This window comes from Porites lutea, chromosome 2 (genome assembly GCF_958299795.1).
Source record: "Porites lutea chromosome 2, jaPorLute2.1, whole genome shotgun sequence".
Taxonomy (NCBI): domain Eukaryota; kingdom Metazoa; phylum Cnidaria; class Anthozoa; order Scleractinia; family Poritidae; genus Porites; species Porites lutea.
In genome coordinates, this window is record NC_133202.1 from 1059741 (window position 1) to 1083982 (window position 24242).

A 24242-nucleotide genomic window follows, 5' to 3' on the forward strand; every position below is an offset into this window, starting at 1 on the left:
TGTGTGTTGAGACTGCGTTTCATGCCTGTTAGGATGCCAAGAACCCGAGAACAGTACTACCCCTCTAGGCTAACTAACTATTTATACAGCAAGAAAATTATAGGACGTTGTATGCGAAATAATCTTTGTTCACTAAATTAATAAAACGTGCATTGAATATATCGCTTTGAAACTTACTTTTAGCCTTTTCTTGTTTTTCTTTGTTTATCCAATCTAGCCTGTTCCAGGCTCCGAGATAGTTGGGCCCGCTGAATTGAGAGAGCGCGAAGACGAAAGTAAAACGGGAGGAAACTGGGGAGAAAAGGGAAGGGGCGGGTATTATGTCTCTCTTCTATATTACATTTCTTATGCGTGGCATGTACTAGCTCGGGTTTCGGAGGGGGTCATTCAGAGATTAGCATAATTCGTCTTCTTTGACACTACTTTGTTTGCCTTGCAAGATTCACGATCTCTTTCGGTAACGGCAGCCGCTCTTAAAGTTAACTATTGATCAAAACATGAAACTTGGCATCCTGATCGTCGGTGAGTAGACTGAAAAATGTGACTTTACATAACCAATGGTCCGAAATTTGCGAGGAAGGTTCTCCTAGCAACACAGAGCTTCAACGAATCCGGGAAACAAATAGTGCATTAACAAAAAAAAAGCACGATATATAGTGATTTGTTTTGAAGGCGTCAGAACCGTTTGCCTTTTGTTTTTCAGCAGCGACTCTGTGCAGCCTTATTAATCTTCACTGTAGAGTTCTTGGTGCCGCTAGATTCCAGAGAGCTGCTGCAGTAAGTCAAATATATCATGTTTCTGTAATCAAACTTAGGGAGGGTTTGTCATTTTGGAGTGCTGAAGGCAAAGCAAGGTGGTTGTTAAAATGTCCTGGGCCTTAGCTATGCTTTATGATATTTTATCTGCAGTAAGTCAAATATATCATGTTTCTGTAATCAAACTTAGCTAGGGAGGGTTTGTCATTTTGGAGTGCTGAGGGCAAAGCAAGGTGGTTGCTAAAATGTCCTGGGCCTTAGCTATGCTTTATGATATTTTATCCAAGCGAAAATCAAAATTGCGTTTGAGTTAGGTCAGTTATCGTCTGGATCTTTCCCATATACCCAGGCCAACTGATTCACACTGCCTGATTTTGTATTCAGAATAATAATATAAAATTCTTGTTAGAACGTGCGGTCTCCATGCACACGAACTCTTTAAACTAAGGTATTTACAACTACAATATCATTACTGTCTATTTTAAAAAGTAATACGTCTTCCAGTATTAGTTCCGGGGTACTCTCATCTTTCCCCCGCGCCTTACAAATCATGCCTGCATGACTGGCGCAAAAAGGGGAGGGGGAGGGGCAGGTAGAAAAACCCCTGCTACGCAGGCTAGCTCACAAATCAATTGCTAAACGTCAATGGGCCCTTTGCTGCTAAACCGAGAGTCGCATGTTTTTTTTTAAAAAAAAAAAACCCTGCTGTCGCGAGGGAAACAACGCAGTTGGACCTTGAAAAAAAAAGGAAATTCAAAAGAATTATTTTTCTTTCACTGCTGCGTTTCATGCTCCTTTTGTATCTGATGACTTTCCAGCTGCCACTTGGCCCATGGCTTGACTAACCTAATTATGCAGCGTTTCAAACCACTCCTGATTTGGAAATATCCGGAAATATTGAACAACAACCAAAAAATCGTTACTCACCGTATTACGGCTCCTTTTATTGAATGTACATCTTAACCGGACACATACATACATACATATATAACCTTTATTTTAACTCGAATTTTATCTTCGAGAAACAAATTAAGATATCTAAAACCGAGAAAAAAACAGACTCAAAGTAAGACAAAAATTAGTGAAAACTAATCAAACGTATTGAGACGTTGCACACGTCGCTTAAAATCGTGCCATTGCTGGGAGGAAAAATAAGAAAAAGAGTGTAATCCATAGGTTGTTGTTGTAGGACTTTTGTAGGCTTGCTTAGAGTCAACATATCAGTACCACGTATATTAGAGGTTGTATGGCGAACAGTAAACGTATTCCTCATATAAGTTGGATACTGATTTTAAAGAAATAGACTCTTAACTAGTATTAAGAAATTCTGAATGCGCTTGTTATACAAAGAAGTCATTTCAACCTTTCTTAAGCAAAGTGGAGTAGTGAGAGGTACAATCATTTTCTAAGAATGCGCTTATAGCTTTTCACTGTTGCGTGTTCCACAAAAATGCCACACTGAAGAACAATAATAAAAGTGTGGCAGAATGAATGCCTTGTACAACTTAAGCATTGTGTCCTTAGAGATGATATTGCGGAACCGTAACAGTACATTAAATTGATTGATAAAAATATATGCATAGGTCAATACCCCCTCCCCACATCTCCGCCTCTCTAGGGTCCTCTAGTTTACAGCAGAGGACGCAGAGGGTTTGTTTCGCAACATCCCCAGATTCTGCAGGTTCCGCGGTAGCCTGGCAAGCTCTCTAGCAGGCTCGATACATACCATGGTAACTTTGCTATTAATTAAACTGTGTTCTTGTGCATTGTATATAGCAACTGATATATTAAAATGGGTTAGGAAGGAAGGTAAACATGAAGATCGACACTCGGTGACACTCAGAACTGTGGTTGGATGAAAGATTGAATTGCAAACAATGCAGCTTGTCACACCGGGCTATTTTGACCTCTCTATGACCACTTACGTTTTAAAAATATGACAATATTGCAGTCAACCATTTGTTAGAACGTAATCCTATATTGTCTTGTCTACTCATAAAGCTTTCGGGCGTTCTTTGAAACTCGAGTTCTTGCTAATGGCCGGGATAGTTTTCATGTTCTCCTTAAAGTACAAATACACCTGTATAGCGGGTCGGAAAGGGGTTTTTCTGCAAACCGTGAACGCCTATTTTTAATTGCCGTGAATCGTGAACGAAAGAATTTATTTCTCGTGATTCGTGAACAAAAGTAATCCCGTGATTCGTGAAATGACTAATTTATTTCTCGAGATTCGTGAGACGTGGTCTATAATTAGCTAATTTTTCGTAAAATATTCAACGTAAACTTTCCAGAAACATGATATATCAAGGTCGAGTCTGTCAATCAAAGATGAACAAAATGCCATGCTCATCCTAGACATGTCTAGACGTCACATGATCAAATGCAGTTGTGAATTATTGTAAATTTAGAAGTTTAGGGCGTGAAAACAATTGTTTTTTGTGTATGTGATATTCAAAAGTTTTGCAATACTATATGGGCGACAAATAAAATCAAACGCTGAATTTTGCGTGAGTCGAGAAAAGCCTGTTTTAATTCCCGTGAACCGTGAAATTTCGATTTTAATCCCTTTGAACCGTACACGACACCCCCCCCTCCCTTTCAGACCCTCTTCCGTATACACAATAATATACTCTACATGTAAAAGACCTCACGTCAGGCGTAAGGAAACATTCAGCTGTCTTTTTAGACCTCGAGAGTGATTAGTTTCTTATCAAGAGATAGCTTATTCTCTGTTGTTTCTTACGCGTTCTTTTTGGAGGACGTCTAAGATCGTGACTATTTTAAAGCAGCTAGTAGTTATGGTTACAACTCTGTCATGCGCTATAACAGAGCAGGTATAGTTAAACAGGTTAAACAAATCCTCTTTTCTAAAGTACACATATTGTTGTTTTGAGTTCGTTCATCATGGGTTTAGAGATATGAGACTATTATTTGAATAAGTAACTAAGTAATAACTAACTAAGTCCGTGAACATTATGCTGGAGGCCTTATACCCTTGGTCGGAATTGCTTGAAGAATGATAATAACTGGAAATATAATCCCCGAGCGAATAACCAGCCCATTTTTAACTTTCTGATAACGCTATACCCTAATTTAAACCTCTCCTTTTCGAGTTTCGCGGGCCTTGGAGCCCCTTTCCAGGATGACGCTCTCACGATTTCTTTGTAAAATTGACCTCACTCCAAGCTATATGGGAGTTGGCTGACTTCGTTTTCACATACAGCAGAAATCCTAACACCTCAGGCCTCTAGCATTAACAGCCGCTCTCCACTGACAATCTCCAAAGTCTTTTTTTAAGTGACTACTTTCTAGGGAGATTGTATTAAGGACGAAGTATTTCCTTGCCGTAGTACTGAAAGTGCAAGGCTGATAGATGACCCAGACAGACCTTGCTTTCTGATTTAGCCGCCTCCCAATGCTTCCCGCAGTTTAACGTACGGGCAATAGTTTCGATCATTTTTGGCCCGGGCAAAAACAACCAAGTCGAAGAAGAGACAGTGCTTCTTTAATAGTTCTTTTTTTAACCATTTTTCAAACATCACAAGTTACATACATTTCTTTTCTTTTTCAGCCATCTTTACCAAAAGTGAACACTACAGAGCGTTTGGCAGAGCTGCGAAAATTGATGCAGAGAGAAGGAGTTCAGGCGTACATCGTTCCATCGGTCGATCAACACATGGTAATTTAAGCCACATTCACACGGTTCCGGACGAATTTTCGACCGTTTGAAAATTTGTGCGATTAGTTGTTCCGTTCACACGGAACCACCTTAACTGTAAAAAATTTAGACGCCTAGCCGTTCAAAGTTCCGTATGAACAGAGAGAAAAATTTAACTAAACGATCTCGTGTGAGCGAAAGTGTCCGGTCAAAGTTTTCAACCGGTTGAAAATTTGTGCAGTACCATGTGACGGCATAGCTTTCCTCATTCCCAGACGCCACGTGTAGCGCGGTTAATAGAAGCGTAGAGCTTCATACCTCACATTATCCTTCCCACACGTCAACACGCGCATCGCTTGAGAGTAATGAGAAATGCTTAGTGACGAGGTGTGAGGCTTGTTTTTGTATATGTATATTTTGCACTGCATACCGACTTGTTTGCATGTGAAACAAAGTAGCTGTAACTAATTAGTTATCGCACCAAAGAGTTAAGTTAAAAGTTAATTATATCTGATGAGAACTAACGTTATTTTGGTGTGTTTTCTCTGAACACAGAGTGAATATGTCGCTCCACATTTTCAACGCCGCCAGTATATATCCGGTTTTACAGGCTCCAACGGCAAGTCATAGCTTTCTGTTTTAAGTTGTATTCTCTGAAAAGTTGCCTTTCTGGATCTGTAAAAAGTATTGAAGTTACTCGTTATTCGCATTTCCCAAGATTTATTGTACTCTCTGATAACCTCTCAGGGTGGTGGAAAGAAGCATTCCTACGCGATATATCCCGCCAGCTATGCAGGCTAACTCTACAGTCAAATACCAAACGCCCAAAAATGGCCAGTTTATAAATCAGTTCTGCTTTATTCCTCGTAGGTGACGCAGTGATTACTATCAACAAGGCTGGCATGTGGACAGATGGTCGGTATTTTCTTCAAGCCGAGATGCAAATGGACAATAACTGGAAATTAATGAAGATGGGTGCGATATTTCTTACGTCTCGCTATATATCCTCCTTTATATTAAATAACCAATTAAAAATGTAACTATGTAGTAAGACGAGGTTATTTTAGGAGCCCACTAACACTATCCAGGGACAATACCTCCTGAATAAGTGAGAAGTTAAACGTAGGTGTACGTTTAACTTCTCCTACCCAGTTAAAAAGTTCGTAACACAAATCAGAAGGATGAACTTTGATACATGTAATTGTCATCTATGTTGTACCAACCAAGCTAGGGGTCTGGCAAGCTCCAAGTTTTCAAGTATAAATAAAGTATGAGTATGAGTTTACTTTCGAAATGATGAAGCCAAAAAAGCCCCAGTGATATGCAGTCGTAAAAAAAATACTACTTCGTAACCTTACTGTCTGATTTTCTATTCCACCTATACTGCCCTTTGACTGCCCTGTTAAGTTGGACGTGCCCTTAGTAAAACTTGTTGCAGTCAAAGAATGTCATACCAGTATTATTAATTGCATATCAATTTTTTTTAGGTACTCCTGGCACTCTAACCCAAGCTGAGTGGCTGGCAAAGGTCAGATGAATTTCTTATTTGGGGTATGGCTACTAGCAGAGGCTTCTTTCAGGGGCACCCAACGTCAATTTTCGGAAAATATCTGTTCGGAAGACGATTTGAGATCTCAGAATTTTCGAAACATTTGTAGTAAAATTTGTTGCTTGCCTGTCTCTCCTGGGATTTTCGAACATCTAAAAAATGGTAAAATTGCCCATTTTAAACGAATTTTTACCCCAAAAAGGTCACCTAGAATTTTCGGAAGCCTTTTTTCTGGCTGAAATTTTCGAAAAGGTAAGTTTTGGTCCCTATGATTTTCGGATCACCAGAATTTCAGCTAGGAAATCCGAACAGATGAAAAATATTTAGGGGATAAAAATATGCCTATATTTACCGTTTAAATACTAAAATACGTTTAACAATGCAATGTTTAAGTGGTTTTGAACTATATTCTCGTTGGGTGCCCCTGTTCTTTTCCCTGGTATTCTTCGGGCGGGAGGAAAAGCCCTCTGAACACCAGGGAAAAGGGGCCTTTGCTGGCAAGGAACTGGGGTATGGAATCGATGAGGTGATGAAACCTGGTCCGGGGGCCTAATTTCCTTTGAAAATTTTTAAGGGAATGGCTCCAGGAACCTGGGGTCTGTTTCTCGAAAGTCCTGGTAACTTCTCGGGCCCGGAGGCAATTTTTAAAATCAAAACCTTTTAAACAGTAGCACAGTTGCTAGCTCACAGGCTGGTCGATTTTGCTTCGTTAAACTGATAGCCGTTTCATTGTATCATTTTCAAAATTTTCGAAACTTCGATCTTTAATGGAAACACGGCAAACATAAAACAACTTTTCCGGCACGAAAAGTTCCCGGGACTTTCGAGAAACAGACCCCAGGCTGGTGACCTGCTTATTTCTCTTGTTTTGTACAACTTTGGGCAAAAGGCACTTCCAGGGTTACAACACTGATCTTAAAGAACAGCTACAATTTGGTGGGGTTTCTTAGCAAATTAATTTTTATTAATGCTTTATGTACCCTCTAACATGGAAAGTTTTTACTTACTTGAGTAACCTCCCTATTTTTCATTAGGAACTCTCTAGCAGCCAGAAAGTTGGCGTTGATGGCCGTCTCATGTCCATCAGTAAGTACATGCAAGAAAAAATGTAATATTCAGCGTGTCAGAGTCCGTTTTTTCGGCATAGGAATTTATGTCCTGCCGAAACCTCCGCCCCCGCCCCCCCCCCCCCCCCCCCCCCCTGCCCACCCAAAAAAACAGTAAGTGACGCCATGTTCACTTGTACCGGAAGACCTTCAGTTCCCTCAGGTTGAAAATCATACAGTAAAGACCATTAATTTACACATAAAGCGCCAGTAGTTTCGCAAGATTTGTGACATTTCTAGGGAGTGCGACTTTGACGGCGTCGGAAACGTTTATGTTCGCGGTTATTCCAACTCACTTACTTTGTCAACTGTAGGCGAACTCTCCTGGAGCTGAAATCCCCAGTTCAGAAACAGGAAGAAAATTTCGTCACCGTTTGTTTACGTCCTCCATCAAACGTAAAATTAAGCGTTTTTACGTAGTAGTTGTGCAGTGATGGCAAAAGGAATGTACAAAAAAGTGTGCTACACTTGCAAAGTTGTTGTTCTGCTCATTAACTTAAAGCCTGCCAACTGCATGGTTTCCTGACATCGTTGCCGTCATACTCACGGCCTTTTTGTCTGACGCTCCGCTTGTAAACGTTTTTACTTTGTACTGGGTTGGGCTGTATCGATCCCTTCGAACGTGAATTGACAACATGATCGGACCTGAAGTATGCCGGCTGATCTACGCATCCTGGCCATGGCGCATGCTTCTGGTTTGGAAACCTCCAAGCGTTGAGGAACAATCTGATTGGACTGAAAAGAACTTACTTTAATACTAACGAGATCAGGAAAGGTGGACAAATATGGAAAAAAATAATGCAAGGATCAAAGAAAATATAATTTTGCCTCCATTAAATGTTATAAGTATAGGTTGTGATTACAATGAGTGCTTTAATTAACTATCGTTCATTTCAATCTTAAACTTTTGCAGCTGCCTTTGAAAGCATGTCTCAGGTGAGGAGATGTCAGCTATATTTTTATAACTGGATAGCATTCAATTTCCAAAATATTTGCACAAGCTCTAGTTTTATTTTCAGCGCAGGAAATTATTTTATGGTAAATTTCTTGGAAGTTTTAAAACTAAATTTTTAAGGACAAGTCGCATCAAAGAGCACTTTATTATTATTGTAGTTACAAATAAGAAGACACAGTAGGGCCCGGTATACACGAGGAAAAATAACCCTGTCTTATATAAGACGCGTCCCATAAAATAAGAGGCAAACTATCCCGCATAAACGGCACATTCCGTTTGAAATTTAGCTAAGACGCGTCTTATCTAAGAACAGCCCCTAACACCTGTTCTTCGGTAAGACGCGTCTTAGCTAAGGCGCGTCTTAATGTGCCGTTTATACGCGATAGGTTTCTTCTTGTTTATATTAGGACGCGTCTAATGAAATACGTGTCTTAGTTTTCCTAGCCTGCGAGCAAGCTCTCTTATTTGGGCAAGCGAAGCGAGCCTCGCGAAAACGCGCGAGCGAGGGGCCGAGGAAAGGAGAGCTTGCAACCATCTCTCATAAATTTTCATTTCCACCCCGGAAATCCCGGGACTCCGCAAAGCGTGAAAACTGTCACCGCAAACGTGCCGCAGATTAGAAAAGTGACAACCGCCTGTCAAGTAAGTTTAGACAGCCTAGGGCGCGTAGAATTATTTCTTTATAAATCGCTTTCGCAACAGCATCAAAGCAATGTTTTTAATCACTTATATGTTTTTTTTTTTCACGGGGACATCGAACTTCAACGTGTCAGCTCGGATAAGAACTCACTACTTTGATTCTCGTTTCGTTTACTTTTGAAAAGTCGTCCATACTGCAGTGTAGAAGACTACTCCTCATCCCAATCACCAACAAAAACATCATATATTTGTCCGTCTGGAACTGGAGAATAGCGTTTTCCTGCACTTGGTTCTCTTAAGGTTTACTCCAGTTGCTTCCAACTCTTTCTCTTTTCCTTCTTTACGATCAAGCTACACAGCTACACTGTCAAGTACACGTTTCTGAATTTTTCTACCCAGTAGAATTCAATCGGGCGAAGAAACCGATCCTGGAAGACTGCGCTTTAATCACTCTTCACTTCACTCTCCCGGTTTTCAGAACTAAACAAGGCGCTTGACTCAAATGAATACAACTGATGAGAGGTTTTCATTTTCCTTCCACAAGAACTACAAACTCGGTCCGACTTATCCTCGGTACACAATATTCTCTTTGCGAGAATTACATCAAACGAGCCCGTCTGCATTGAGGGCTGAAACAAGTTCTCGCTACCAATCTGATCCCCCTGAGAACCAAATTTGACACACCGACGAAGCGGGTGCCAGCTTGGCCTGTTATCAGTCAACTTTGATTTCCGGAACGTCATTTTTCAGCCAATGATATTTCCCTTCGTCTGGGCGAAGTACAAATGAAAATTTGTAAGGGATGGTTGCAAGCTCTCCTTTCCTCTGCCCCTCGCGGCTTCGCCGCTCGCTCGCGCGTTCTCGCGAGACTCCTTTAACTCGCCCAAATAGGAGAGCTTGCTCGCAGGCTATAGTTTTCCACGTATAAATAGCCCCATTGTCTTTAATTTATAATGACCTTTCTGTAAGGCTCAAAAGTCCATCGGATCCTGAAGAAATTCTCCTTCAAGGATTGCAAAGCGTATGCACGTGTAAGGAATTGGTGACGAGTGAAATCAGGGAATATTTTCACGAGTTTACCATTTGATTAGCTATTAATACAAAATCACGGGTGACAAATTAGGCTCACAAGTCAAACGTGTTTTTTTTTTAATTACTTGTTGATCGAATCGAGAACTCCACGCACTCAAACGTTTGGAGCGTAAATTTTGGCTTAAGTTGACAAGTTTTTTATATTTCGACAAAATACCTGTTAGAATCCTTGTCGATGTTTCCTTTCGTCTGATTTAGGTTTTCTAAATCGTCTTTTAATACTCTGACGTCTGAATTCATAACATTTTAAAATTTGGACGCAATCTTGACTCTGAGACGAACGAACTTTGCCACCAGATGGCAACTTTGTAATTTCACATGTTAAGGCTGTTATAGTTATACTGCTACTTGAGAAATTTCTGCAATTTGATTGGCTTAGAGCAGTGGTATTTCAGCTTAATTTGAAATACCTACATGTGAAAATTACAAACCTTTAGTGTGTAGTAGTATAAACAAATAATAGCAAGATTTGTACGTTATATTTGGCGTAAATACCACTGGTGACATTTCAAAATTGTCTCAAATTTCACTCCCCTAACGGCTTGTGAAATTACGTATAACAATTTTGAAATATCACTCGTGGTATTTATGTCAAATATCGCTACAAATCATGCTATTACCTACAAAAATTTCGCGCCAAAATGAAAGGATTCAGAATCTGTCTGCCATGTTATTATGCATCTTTAATATTGTTAGCCGCCATGCTGGATCATTCTTATCAGCTGGGCCTGCTGGTGAGAGGTTGTAACGTTTTAGTCGTCTTACGTCAAATTGGCGGGAAAATCACAAACTCGTTCCCAAGGTATTAGACTGGGAAACTCAATACGAGAAACAATTACCCGAACGAAACTCGATAACGTACTGAATATGTAAAGCAAAATACATATAATCGTTCGAAAAATACTAATTAAAGTTTCGTATGATTTGCTTTTAGGAGCTCCAAAAGTCAAGTATAACGTTGAAATCTGTTGGCGAGAACCTGGTTGACGAAATATGGACCGCCGGTAGACCGCCTTTGAGTAATGCTACCATATTTCCTCTGGAAATGAAATTCACAGGTTTGTGCTAATACTAAAAACGCCAGACACACCAAACAGAGCCTAGCAGTTGAATGGTATCGGAAGCTCGTTAGGTGTGTCTAAATTTAAAACATGTCCTTGAACTTCACGAGTTTTCGGTGCACAAAATTTTCCCACTGGAGGCAAACTCACGCATGCGTATATCCATCTGGGATCTGAAATACCGTAAGGGTAATTTCTGCGGCACAAATACTCAACGCGTTGATGAACATACTCCTTTCCATTTCATTCATTCCTAGACTTTGAGCAGTATCTTATCACAGTACTTTGGGAGCACACATGAAGAGCGAGCGATGGAGCTACGAGGAACGAGAGTGGAAACTCTCCCTCCATCCGAATCTCTCTTCCTTTTTACCATTAATTTGCATTATTTTACTTTTTCGTTCCCCGCGCGTGGCCCTGAGGCAAAAAAAAAAAACGAGCCACCATTCGCGGTCTAAGTCATTTCTTAGGCTTTTTAAAATAGAAAGAAAGAAAGAAAAACTGTCAGATTGCATATTAGGGCCGTTTATACGAGAGAAAATAAGCCGCGGCTTACATAAGACGCGAACACCCTGTATAAATGGTACAAAATCTATGTTCACGGCTTATTCAACCCAAGGCCAGCTCAAGCCGCGGCTTATCCTGGCCGAGGGGTTTTGGGATGGGCTTCTCCAAGCCGCGGCTTACCTTGGACGTGAAAGTGTTCGTATAAATGCACTCAAACGTTGTCCGCGGCTTGCTGAAGCCGTGAACGACTGCTGCGCATGCTCTGTTTTCAATTATATCCCAGACCTTCACGGCGGGGAGACGCGCGTTGCAGTGGCGGGAAAATGAGTTTTGTTTACATTTACATTTACAAAGTGGAAAATGGCGGATATAGATTCACGTAAAAAAGAAATGTGTGGAGTGCCCCAGAAGAAAAACAAATCCTGCTCATATGCAGCGAGCTTGAGATTGCGGGGACATCTCGATGAAACCACTCAACGGATCGCTGTCGAATCTTTCGTCGGGGTTTTCGCATAAGTTTCCCAATTTTCTTTGACCAATTAATTACCTGGGAACCCAACAACCAATCTTAACCGAAGAGACAGTTTCAATTAAAATGAAAAAGGCAGTGAAAAAAACAGCGTTTTTTACGGGCCAAAGCCAGTCGTTTAGCTTTTTTGCTCGCCCAAGCCTTTGTAGCGAGATGCAAACGCAATTACCCCAAAATGAGGCACCAAACCAAACTACGTCATCATTGGACCGATCTGGCCGCGAACTAAGCCGTGAACCATTTATACGAGCAGTTTGCGTCTAATATAAGCCGTATTCGTATAAATGGTTCCTTTCGCGTCTTATGTAAGCCGCGGCCAGAGTAAGCCGCGGCTTATTTTCTCTCGTATAAACGGCCCTATTATTGACTTTCTGGGTAGAACTAACTTGTTCCATACATGATATAACCGCATGATATTTCTGTGTTCTTGTGTTGGTGTTTATATAATAATTTGCATCGGCTGGCATTGGCAGCGTTTCTAAGTGGAGTTGTTTGATATCACGTAATGCAGTACCAAGAGCCACATATAATGGGACCTTCATTTTTTAAAAAATGTATTAAACTGACAGACTGATTAGCTGTCGTCATTTTTGGAAAAAACAATTTCACTTTTCCCTTATTTTTTTTCCGTTTTCAATTATTGCACAGGCAAAAGCTGGAAGGACAAAATAAAAGAGCTTCGCGATGAAATGTCCGCAAACCAGGCCTCTGCAGTGGTTGTTTACAAACTTGACGAAGTTGCTTGTAAGTAAATTTGTTTGTTTGTTTTTTTTTTTTTGGCTTTCCGCAATGTCAATTCGGCATCAGGATACGATTTCCGTTCGGAAAAAGTTTATTGGCTGTCCTACAAAGGAAGTAACTCTTATCAGTACATTTACGTTTTTTGTTTAAACTGGGCACTGTTGGGAACCACTTGGCGAGTGACTTAGAGGACTTCTGTATCATTCCCCAGCAAAGTTGGAGCGAAAGGAGAGAAACGGACTTCAAGTGTAAACTTTAGTGCTTACTTAGAAGTCAAATTGGCTAAGGCCACTGTATTTTCAATAATTTTTTTTATTTTCTGGAGATTTAAACTACAAATTGATAACAGAAAAGCCTTTTTTTTTATTGACAAGATCTTGACAATCCGTTTGAAAAACATATATAAATTAGACGATCCACAGATTGAGATAGGCGTGAAGAACAGCGGACTGCAGTTTTGCAAGTTTACGTAAAAGCTGTTCGCGCTTCCTTTTGGCTTTCCTTCACTGAGAATTCCGTTTTCCTCGTTTAGAATTGCATGACGTGCCTTCTTGATTGTTATTCACTATAAAATGTTAGCCTTGGACCAGGCCCCAAGCCCCCACAAAGTATAGTCGTCCCAGGCTATATCACTTTATGTCTCGCGTCAGTCACATTTGAACTTTCAAAGTTACATAAACGTGTAGTAAAATTTAATTAATTTTTTTTTTTTGGTTTGTAGGGCTGTTGAACTTAAGAGGAGCTGATGTGCCCTTCAATCCTTTCTTTTTTGCCTTTGTCATTGTCACCGCAAGCGATGTAAAGTAAGTACTTTTGCTGGGGCAAGCGATAAACACCCTAACCCTAACCTATAGGGAACACATGAAAATTCATGGAAATATTGAACGATAGCTTAGCCTATAAATACGTCTGAATTTCAGGCTAACCCATCCACTCATCTGTGAAAGGGTTGTTTTACTGACGTAAATAACTTGTCCCACAGCGAGTCAGTTAGTCCGTTGTTCGGTCAGTAAACTGGCCAGTCACTTACCTAGTACTGACGTAATATCTAGTACCACGCGCCACTTTTTCGTTTTTATAATCGGCCAAATTTAACGTATAATTTATCCTTTCCTGACAGAGTATACGTCGATGATGCAAAGTTAACTGATAAAGCGAAGGAACATCTGAGCTCCGCTACAGTGTTCCCTTACAACAATACGAAGTTTATTGACGATATTAAAGCAGAAGGAACTAAACAGAGTGCAAAAATTTGGGTAAACTTTACGAACCTTGTAGCCGCCGGTTATATTTAGCATAGCCTTCCACGCAGAAGTTTTGGGAGAAGGAACGCTGCATGACGGAATTTCTAAGATCGTCTACCTAGGAGGCTATATTTAGCAGGGATTTTCAAACAGCTTACAAACCCAAGTAAAACGGGTACTTAGCAGTCCTTTTAGTTTCTCTCTCAGCCACATCATTGACTGGGTATGTCAGCGTACCGTGGTCTTTTCAAACAGCCGGGTTGGTCTTGAAAATTGTAAAAAAAGGATGATAAAGGAGATACGTACAACTTCTTAACGTCATTGCCTAACCTACACGATTGTCCAAATTCACCCAACGTCTTCTTTCTGGCCAAAATTAAGTCCTAGTGTTTGTCAGGGAATGGCCTAGCCTAACTCTCAGGCTTCAAATTTTGTCGAGTGGCAGTGTGTTTCGGATGCGAGCGAAGAACGTTTCGTTTACGACACCGGCAAAATGTGAGGCTATTTTACAGCTGCCCCAAGTATCTGTTTCAAAGCGAGGGTAAGCACGGAGCCACTAACATGAAAATGATTCTTTAGTTTCAAGCAAATGAAACTCATTTCAGGGCTCAAAATAACGGAAATATATAACGCCAGTTTTGATTCATCGGTCCTTAATGTTTTAGGAGTTATTTATCTTACAAATTTGACCGGCCAGAAACGATACGTGACCGAGCTAAAATGAATTTGGCCGGTTATCGTGTCCAAAGACTCTCCGGAAATTGTTTTGCGCTGACCCCCGTTTTGAAAGTGAGAGTTTTTGGAACTCGAAATTGGCTCATTGACAGCGAGGGCCTGTAAAAAAAGCTTTATGGGAAGTAGACAAGACACTGCTGATATTAACTCTCGCGACTTCCGCTCGGCAGAGCTTAGAATTAACTGTACGGTGGTCGATGATGCTAAGCAGAAATTCGCTTTTTAGGCAACAGGCAGACGGTTTAATCGACGCACGTCAACCGGATGTGGAAGTTTTGCATCCTTGGGCAGTGATTTTACCCAAATTTTCTGAAAAACGTCTTTGTTGGACTAAAGACACCTAGTAATACAAATTTGGAAATTTCGTGAAATATTAAACGCGATAAGGCCTCACTTCCGGTTGACGTGCATCGCTCAAAAACGCCTTTGCTTTAGCTCCCGGCCCTGATACCTTGGGCAGCCCAGTTACAACTGCAGACGAAGTATGAATTACTGTAAAAGTTGCCTTATGAATTATTTTCTATGTAAAATTAAACAGTTGAGCCAGTATGCAAGTTATGCCATGAAAGAAGCAGTACCACAGGTAGGAAACTAATGTTTTAAAAAACACTTCAGAAACACTCCTCGAGAGTGGTTGACGCTTCCGAATCAATAAATTGTATGAACGATTGATTATTCAGCTGTTTGGATCGGATAGGACGCAGCTTTCTAGCATTTGGACATGATTTTATCTTTATCACCGACAATTTCGTCAAAGTTTCACACATCATTAGAAGCGTCCGGATCCCTTCATCAGTGACCAGTTTGCCATTATTCGCAGCCTCGTTTTGATGTGGTAAAAATTGTTCCATAAATTGGGAGGAAGATGGTAGCCCCGAACACACCGGGTTCATTGCCGATCGCCGAGTATGACTGCTTGTTATATGGCCTCTTACATCTTGCGTGAAGGCAGATGTTTTCCTGGCCAGTAATTGTTACACTGGCCCAGTCTATGGTGTGACCTACGTCCTAATAGCCTGTTGTGACACAGCAGACTTGAGATAACAGACTTGCACCGATTTCCGGTGTTCATTTAGTCTAGTGCCCAGTTTTCTTCTCTTTTACCGATGTACTCTAACTCACAATACCTCATGTACTTTTGATATTGTAAATGTCCCCATATTTCTCCTCAACCACGATCTCATCCAAGTTGTATTTTATTATACTTGGGCGAAAAAGAGAAACGTCACATGATGGTCAAGGAGGAAACAAACACCCCGTTTTATACATTACTTCCAAACAACACATAGCTTTTGTGTATAATCAGAAGCTTTCTGATACTGATATTGTAGATTCATTTGAAAGAATGGTTATTAATCTTGACTTTGTTCTTAATAACGTACAGGGAAAGTTGCTTTCAAAGGACTCACCCATAGCACTGCCAAAATCGGTTAAAAATCCTACGGAAATCGAGGGAATGAAGAAAGCTCATGTAAGTATAATCTATATCTCTTTAATAATGAAATCGAAGGTTCTTTGTTCTTGAACGTGAAGAGTTAACGGTTTTTGGTAAGTCTAGAATTTCTAAAAAATGTTTTGAATTAATGAGCATCTCAGTCCATCAGGGGAACATTCGTTGATAACATTTTTTTCTTGAACGGCTTGGGAAAATGTTTTGGGGAGTATTCTGTCGTTTTGGTTTTAATGATTTGTGACTTTTGAGAAATAAAGAGAACTTTACCGGTTACCTGCTGCGTAACATGAGAGACGAAATACGATTTAATTCGTATTAAAACTGTGAGTTATTTCTTTGTGATCGTAGCTCAAAGATAGCACGGCAATGGTGGAATTCTTCTACTGGCTGAAAAATGAGGTGGGAGGAGATTTTTAATTTCTTTTTCTTTTTCTTTTTTTACGTTTATCTCTGGCTTGTTTGACAGATTTTTGGAAAATCTTTTCTCCTGCACAGTGGGGCCCAAAAATGCCATATCCGTTAGAATTGACGCCACAAGTGGAACAAGTGACGTCGTGTCACACGGGGTGGCGGGGGGCGGTTACGGCGGTGGAAACAAGATTGCGTTAACAGTACAGTTGATGCACCCATGACCGACTCTTAGAGTGGACTAGTGAAAATCACGTTTGTAAGATAAAAATTGCCGTCTGGACCGTTAGAAATAACTGAGCGCCTTTGATAGAAGCTTTAAGACTAGGATTAAGATTGCGTCAAGTTAAAATTTAAACATTGTTATTTATTCCCAAGGTCCCTAAAGGAAGTAAAGATCTTACAGAAATCTCAGCAGCAGCAAAACTGGAGGAATTTAAAAGGTGGGCCTTAAAAACGCGCCTCGAGAGAATAAAGCTGTTTAAACACTAACAGAAATCGGGAGTAATCACGCAGTTTTTAGGGATTTCAAGTTGTCTTGCGTTGACGCAAAATCGTTAACGTTAAATAAGTTTCAACTGGGGTTTGACTTGAGTGCCGTCGAAAAATACTTTTCTATTGGGAGGTAGCCTGAGTACCCTTTGATTAATGCGGTTTCAAAGATGCCAGTTCGGCAAAAGAACCGCTGTCTATTCAGTATAGACTGTTATAAAGAATTTGTGAAGGATGATGCTAACTAACAATCTTAGTAATGTGTGTTTCTCCGTCGGTTTTTCTTTTTTTTTTTTTCATTTAGCAAGCAGGATTTGTACAAGGGAGCAAGTTTTGACACTATCGCTGGGTTTGGCCCTAATGGAGCTATTATACATTACAGGTGAGAATCATTCGAACACGTGTAACTGTCCGGCGGGTAATTATATAACCCATACCTAATCTTGCGCCCATCCCTCCCGCGGTCAGACCAAACCTACAGACAGATGCCAGTGCGATTTGGGTTCGAAAGTGACCAAAACCAGGAGCGTGAACTCGAAGAGATACATGCACACCTTATCCTTAGCCCTGGCACGTGGCTACAACACTTACTCTACATTTAGTCCTGTCCTACAACGTTAAGGCGTCCAAGAAGCTTCTGCAACGAAGGCAGTAAGAACGACATGAACAAAATAGTAATTAAATTTAAAATTTTTATGTGTGGTTAAGTGAAAACAGGCAAATTCGGGGTTGGAATTGGTACAAGTTTCTTTCTATTAATATCCTTTTCGCTTATTTTATTTGCAGGCCAGAAGAACACACGAACTTACAGATAACCGATAAAAGCACTTTCCTTGTCGACAGTGGATCACAGTTTAAGTGAGTTTTCAGTAATCATTTCGTCATGGTACAGAATGTGTAAGTTAAGATTTCTACATTTGAAGTTATTCTGGATTTAACCGCGAAACATACCCGCTACGCGGAGTGAAATCCCTCTCAAGCCACAAGTGGTAACTCAGCTAAGATGTAAAACGAGCTTGAGAGACTGTACCATTTTTGGGTTGTAGAACTCAAGATAGCACTTTTTATCAAGCCCCTCTAGGCAGACGCTGACATAAACTTCGTCACGTGTGTCCCAGCCACCAATCCCGGTGGGAGGAACACCTCACGCAGCCATTATAAGAAACCTTGGGTAAACCAGGCTAACCAAGCCTTTAACCCAAGCCTACCAGGAAATCCTGAGAGTACCAGGCTATCCAAGCGTTTCTGGTTTCGATTTTCCAGCTGACACCGTAAATTTCAAACAGGCTTACCTTGAAAACTTGGTGAAGCCAGGCTTTGCCGGAAGTTTACTTAACATGGAAAGTCTGGTTCTATCATGGTTTACCAGGCTTACCGGGCTTTTAACCAGACAGTGCAAGCGGTCAGAACGTTCACGTGGGAGGCTACTTGTTTGGAGTTAGTAGGGAACACACACACTCTTTTATACCATTGAAGACCATTGATCAAATTTCTTAAAAAAGAACATATTACGTGCATAGGTAACTTGTAATTACCGGTAGATATTGACGTCTTTTCTAAACTATATCAAAGGGATGGAACCACAGACACAACTCGCACAGTCCATTTTGGAACACCGACAGAAGAGCAAAAGGTAAATCACAATTATTTTACCACCCTCATCTCATTATAGTTCCATCCTATCAGTTCGCTGTTGATGAGTTTGAAGTAACAGAGAGCTTTAGAATCACGTTAACGTCAAACAGAAAACGCCAGATTCGGGTTGACAATTTCTTAGATTAGCACAATGAGCAAATGTACATTTTGTAAAACTGGCATGCAACTACTTATACAACAAACGAAAAATAAAGGGGCGTCAAACAAGAGTCAGAGTGTTTCATCCGAAATCCATATACTGAGAAGTGGGCTGAAATAACCAGAGGAAAAGCCAAGCTTTCAGGACTGATTTTGAGATGTCTGGATGTCTGATAAAACACTGATTAAAGTGCTTGATTAAAAAGCTATTAAAATGAACAATAATTCTTGGAGAAAGTAAAAGGCCAGTGATGAAATATTAACAAGCTTTTGAAAAATACCGTAACTGAAATATTGCACTGTCTCTTTCTTGCATTCAGGATGCTTACACGCGTGTTTTAAAAGGTCAGATTGATCTCGCACTGACTGTATTCCCAAATACCACGCATGGTAAGTAGTAAGAATTAAAAGAATAAGATGTATAAGCTAATACAACGTTTTTAAGCTCCGCGTGCAAGTGTAACCAACATTGTGAACCAACAAGATTGTTTTGTTGTTATTGGTAGGTCGTTTCTTAGATCCTATTGCTCGCAAAGAATTGTGGAGAAATGGATTGGACTACAGGCACGGGACTGGTCATGGTATTGGCATGTTTCTTAGCGTACATGAAGGTGAGTGCAAAATCTTTACAAAATGGGGGTCCATAGAGTGAAATATTTATTAAGAGCTAGAGGCTGATTGGGGTAATTTACCACAGAAAAAATGCACTTGCATGAATCACGATGAGATAAGGTGAACGCGATACCATATGTTATGCGATATGACGTGACGCGATGCAACCCGTCCCTGCCTACACCTTTTGGTGACGTGCTGATCCAGTAACAACATCCTACCTAAATTAATCATGTTGCTTGGGTACTTTCCTTGCTCACTTACAAAGTTTTTTCATCTTTTTGTAGGTCCACAAAGAATAACAAAAGGTTGTCCTAAGTCTTATGAAAGGCCAATCGTTCCTGGAATGTTCCAGTCGGATGGTAAGCTTATGATGGTTCAAGCCCAAACTAACTGCATCTTGCCTCTTCCTAATCAAGGGAGAAACGCCTGGATTATGGACCAAAACTTGTCTGAAACTTCGGTATTTTTCATCTTTGCGTTCCAAAACAGTAAAATGCATAGTTCATGAGACTTTCATAAAGAAACCTCCCTTTAAATTGTATTTTACCACCTAATTAACTTGTACCACTAGTTTGTAATTAGTACAAATAAAAAAAATATATCAGTGGTCTACTTTTATCGTAAAAAAATCAAACTATTTATCCTGTTTTTATTCCATCCACCTTGTACCTGCAGAGTGTTCATTAGACATCGGAAATCGGAGAATTCTCCGTTTACTATGAAAAATTCTCCGGCTAACGTTTGGTTGCCTGTGACAATTTTTTTATTCAGATGAGGAGCTTCTTTCATAATATTCTCCTGTAACGTTACACCTTGCCCTTGGATGCTACTAGAATCCTTAATAAAAACCCTGCTCACCCGGAAAACAACATTAAAAAACAACAACTACAACAACGTGAAGTCTGATTATTTTTGCTACTTGCTTTTACACAGAGCCCGGGTATTATAAGGATGGTAGTTTCGGAGTGAGATTGGAAACTATAATTCTTGCTGTGCCTGCTAAAACTGAGGTGAGAATTTATTGTCGGCTAGCGTGAAATTATCGGTGTGCTATCCTCTAAGTATATTTACTGTTTTTGACACCGGCACGAAAAAAAAAGTTCTCAAACAGCTCTTTCCTATTTTTCTTAAACTTATACCTGTAATAATGAAGAGAGGATACAGTGCTGATTAACGAGTACAATATAAATGAAATGCGGTGGAAGGGAAATAAATGTAGTGCATTATAATACCATCCAAGCTCAATAGCTGAGTACCTTGCTATGATATTATGATTCAGAGCCGTAGCTAGCGGGGGAAGGGGGGGGGGGGGGGGGGGGCTGGTCCTGTTGAGCTAGACAAATCAAGTCTGGATGTGGATTTGTTTCTTTAGACTCAGTTATTTTGATCGTAGTGACTTGCAATTGTTTGCCATTTTCATGGGCAAGAAATTGGTTGGTCCACGGTGTGTGCAAATGGTAAGCAAAAGGTTAGTTAGACAAACATCATGCAGTATTGTGAAATGTTTAGTGTACTAGTGCTTGGATATACGTTGTGTTTCAAATTAACAGGACCTAGAAAATGGGCACTTGTAAGCACTGAAAACACCTGCCTTTTCACACTTGCTCGAGGTCGACAAGAACCATATCTCATTACAAGTGCTAAAAATAACATTTCGGAGCCTCCAAACTTGAAAATTTTCGGGGGGTGGATACCCGCACACCCCCCTACAAGGCTCGTGCCTTCGGTACTCGCCATAATGCCTCACCGTTACAAATCACCTAGCTACGGCCCTGTGATTATGTTCTGTACCCTAATGGCACAGGTTCCTGAATGAAATTAGCCATGCGTCTATCTTCGCAAAGATAATGAGCAAAGTACAAGCCAAGTGTTATGCATGCTATGATACTGAATCATAACCAGAATCAGAACTGAGTTTTATTATCCATTCTTTTCTCAGAACACATTTAATGATGTGGAATACGTGACATTTGAATCAGTGTCCTTTGTAAGTAGACAAAATTTTGAAAATAAGAATTGGTTGGTTGGGAGTAATATGCAAAGTAATAGGCTGTTAATCTTATACTCGGATCCCGGCATGCGTGTTATTTCGGGGAAGTGGTTATGTGTTTGATGGATCGGGATTAGTTGAGTTGACGAGATCAGTTAAGAAGTAATCTTTCCTTTTCTAGATAGTAAGCTCTCACTTAAACCTGAACACCCTCACCCCTTTTATACGTTTTTCAGACTCATTAATAGAAGTGTGGTGGCAGGGTATTGAAAATTAAGTATAACTTCTTCAACCAACTAATTTTATGATCAGTAAAAGCGCAGTTGGTCATTCAAATGGACAGAAAGGGAAAGAAGCAAAAGTAGAGCAAGAAAAACGCCGATGGACAACGAAAAGCAACTTGAGTTATTTCCTTTCCTTTCAAGGCTCCCTTACTTCACTTCGTTGCTTGATTGCACTTCTGCCACGTGCATGACTACATTACTAGCTCCAATAACCAAGTCTGAAGTGTCAAATCTAGTGGCGAACGTATTAGTTCTTTCGCTTGCGCTACGTCAAGACTTGTGTCGCGTGAAGAAAACTGAGAGTAACTCGGGGAAATTTATCTACCACCGAACAGAACGAAAATACATTGTTTAAGAGGACATTATTTTGTTTCTCTCTTTTTTTCAAATCTGTCAGATTTTGTGACGGGTTTCTCGCCGAAAAGCTCATAGGGTTTTATTGAGAGCTCTTGCTCCACTCGATGGTCCATAAGAATATCATATCATGATCGTGTTTAAGAGTCTGAGGCATATAAGGGATGACCGGTTGATTGATTGATTGATTTAGGATAATGCAGTATAGTATAGCTACTACATTTGATAATTAAGCCTCTTGGTACCAGCATGGCTGGCTCACCGTTATTTGGTTGACTTTTACGGCAGGTGCCATACTGGAAGAATCTAATCAACCTGGACATCATGACTTCCACGGAGGTATCAATAAAACATGTGGTAGCAGATACATTATTGTTCTTGTATAGCTACAATAGAAAGCGCGCTCTGATTGGCTGTTTTCTTCTAATGAACGGGCACTACTAGCTAGGTGCCCGAGGCAAATACAATCTGTGTTTAACTTGAAAGTGGATATGGGCAATTGACAGCTGTCAAAAAGGGTATCCGCTGACCAGTGTCACCTGACTTTATCGCGGGCTCAAGTGTACAACTCATTGAGGTAACGTGTTTTTTAAAAAGTTATCCGCTGACCAGTTATTGGTTTTAATTCATCTCTGGATCAGGTCCATAATGAAATTAGCTATTCAAACCTCGGCCTTGATGTATTGACCTCGCTATCGCTCGTTCACACTTTACGCCACTTGCTGTTTTTTTTTTAGATTGACTGGTTGAACAAATACCATAAAGACTGCCGCGAGAAAGTTGGCAAGATGTTGAAAGACCAAGGAAAGCAGGACGTCTACGATTGGCTGGTGGAAATCACGGAACCAGTTGAACAAAAAGGAGGAACACCCACTGCAGGAAGTGTTACCTTAACACTCTCCGCGATTACTTGGATGTCAGCTGCAGCTATCAACATGTTTTTGTTCGTTTGAGAGACGACCGCTGAGCTTTAGAATACAAAACTAAAAGTCTAAATAAACAACTTGATCGTGTAGCCTTAGCCTTAAATCTTTCCTTCAAGCTAGTAAAATGTGAGGAATGAGGATTTTGACCTAATTTAGAGTTTGAAAATCTAAATCCGCCCGATTTTCAAGAAGACGGTCTCTTGACCAGCGCCCCTTCTTGTTCCGACATTAGCTGCTCAGGATTTTTACTGTTTATTTTCTTTTTTTATATCAACCTGAAACCCATTGCTCCGGACTATATACTGGACTATAGACTATATTATACCAAAAAATATGTATGATTTCTAAATTTTGATTTTACGCGGTTCCTGCAATTAGGATTTAAATGAAACAATTAAAATGTAAACCATAAAAACAAAGATTGTTGCGAGTTCCTTCATTTATTTTTTGCGCTGAATTAGCACTAGCTGCGAGGATGAGTGGGAGAGCTGAGAAAATCAACCCAAGTTAAAGATTATTATTAATTTCCATCCTCTGCAAAAGCCACTGAGTCTTTCCTGGCTGTGTTTTGTTGGTGAATGGGGACGAAACGGAAAAAGTTCAATCCGCTGAATGACTGTAAGAATTTCTAGAAAATTTAAAACTACAACGAGATTTGTTGTCAATACGGTCATGTGCCAATTGGCGGCACCTGAACGTTTGGATTGCTGATCACTCGGTAGCCTGAGTATCAGGCGTTTCTGGGGAAAAGGGGAAAGATGGAAGCGAAAAAGGGAAATAGAAAGTCAAGTATGCTTACAAACAATATAAGCAATCAATGGGATCATCATGTCTTCTATCATTTGTCGTGAGCCGTTTTTGAATCCTGGCAACCACTAACCAAGGTTACAGCTAGCATTACTAAGATTGGCCTCAGTTCGACTGGTCTTGTGTAGTCTGAACGCATACGCTTCTGGCGCGAACTGCACTCGACGTAATCATTAGCTTACCTGAATGCATGCGGACGTCTCTTATTTCCTTTGTTGCACGCGGAAAAGGAACGCAATAAAGGAAATAGGAGACGTCTACATGCAGGCAATCATTAAGCCTGGTTCTCATATGCCGCCGATGTATCTGCGACGTAGCCGCCGGTACCGCTTGGGACACTTCTCGGACGAATGAGAACATGGGCCGCCGGCAACTAGAGCCATCGCAGAGCTTTACCGCCAGCATGCCTGCGAAGTTGAACTTGACTCGGATGAGCAATGAGCAATGAGCAATGTTGCCGGCCACTTCTGTTCTCGGAACAGTATCCCAGGCAGTACCGGCGGCCATGTCGCAGGTGCATCGGTGGCATATGAGAACCAGGCTTTAG

At 40.5% G+C, this 24242-nt stretch overlaps 1 protein-coding gene across 3 annotated transcripts; it reads left to right on the forward strand.

The window, feature by feature from the left end:
• The first annotated feature begins 360 nt into the window (after positions 1 to 360).
• On the forward strand, positions 361 to 23307 carry LOC140927330 (xaa-Pro aminopeptidase 1-like). 3 transcript variants are annotated; one of them, XM_073376958.1, is made up of 26 exons: positions 361 to 522; positions 704 to 777; positions 4328 to 4435; positions 4970 to 5033; positions 5285 to 5389; positions 5902 to 5942; positions 6998 to 7049; positions 7983 to 8005; positions 10690 to 10813; positions 12501 to 12596; positions 13315 to 13396; positions 13714 to 13849; positions 15111 to 15155; positions 15957 to 16043; positions 16374 to 16424; positions 16812 to 16876; positions 17230 to 17307; positions 17712 to 17783; positions 18498 to 18558; positions 19040 to 19109; positions 19226 to 19330; positions 19619 to 19693; positions 20268 to 20344; positions 21274 to 21321; positions 22251 to 22301; positions 22700 to 23307. In XM_073376958.1, exons 1-26 carry the CDS (start codon positions 498 to 500, stop codon positions 22913 to 22915), a joined length of 2031 nt encoding a protein of 676 aa, XP_073233059.1. In that variant the 5' UTR covers positions 361 to 497; the 3' UTR covers positions 22916 to 23307. The 3 variants fall into 3 exon arrangements, with proteins under 3 accessions (XP_073233059.1, XP_073233061.1, XP_073233060.1); XM_073376959.1 differs by having other exon boundaries at positions 363 to 522; positions 707 to 777; XM_073376960.1 differs by lacking the exon at positions 15111 to 15155.
• The last annotated feature ends 935 nt before the right edge of the window (positions 23308 to 24242 follow it).

Excerpts from the sequence above, each read along its gene's own strand:
- LOC140927330 (XM_073376958.1), top strand. The coding sequence starts at position 498 with ATGAAACTTGGCATCCTGATCGTCG. Across the intron at positions 5,390-5,901 it reads CTGGAAATTAATGAAGATGG|GTACTCCTGGCACTCTAACC; the intron begins GTGCGATATTTC and ends AATTTTTTTTAG. Across the intron at positions 21,322-22,250 it reads CATTTGAATCAGTGTCCTTT|GTGCCATACTGGAAGAATCT; the intron begins GTAAGTAGACAA and ends CTTTTACGGCAG.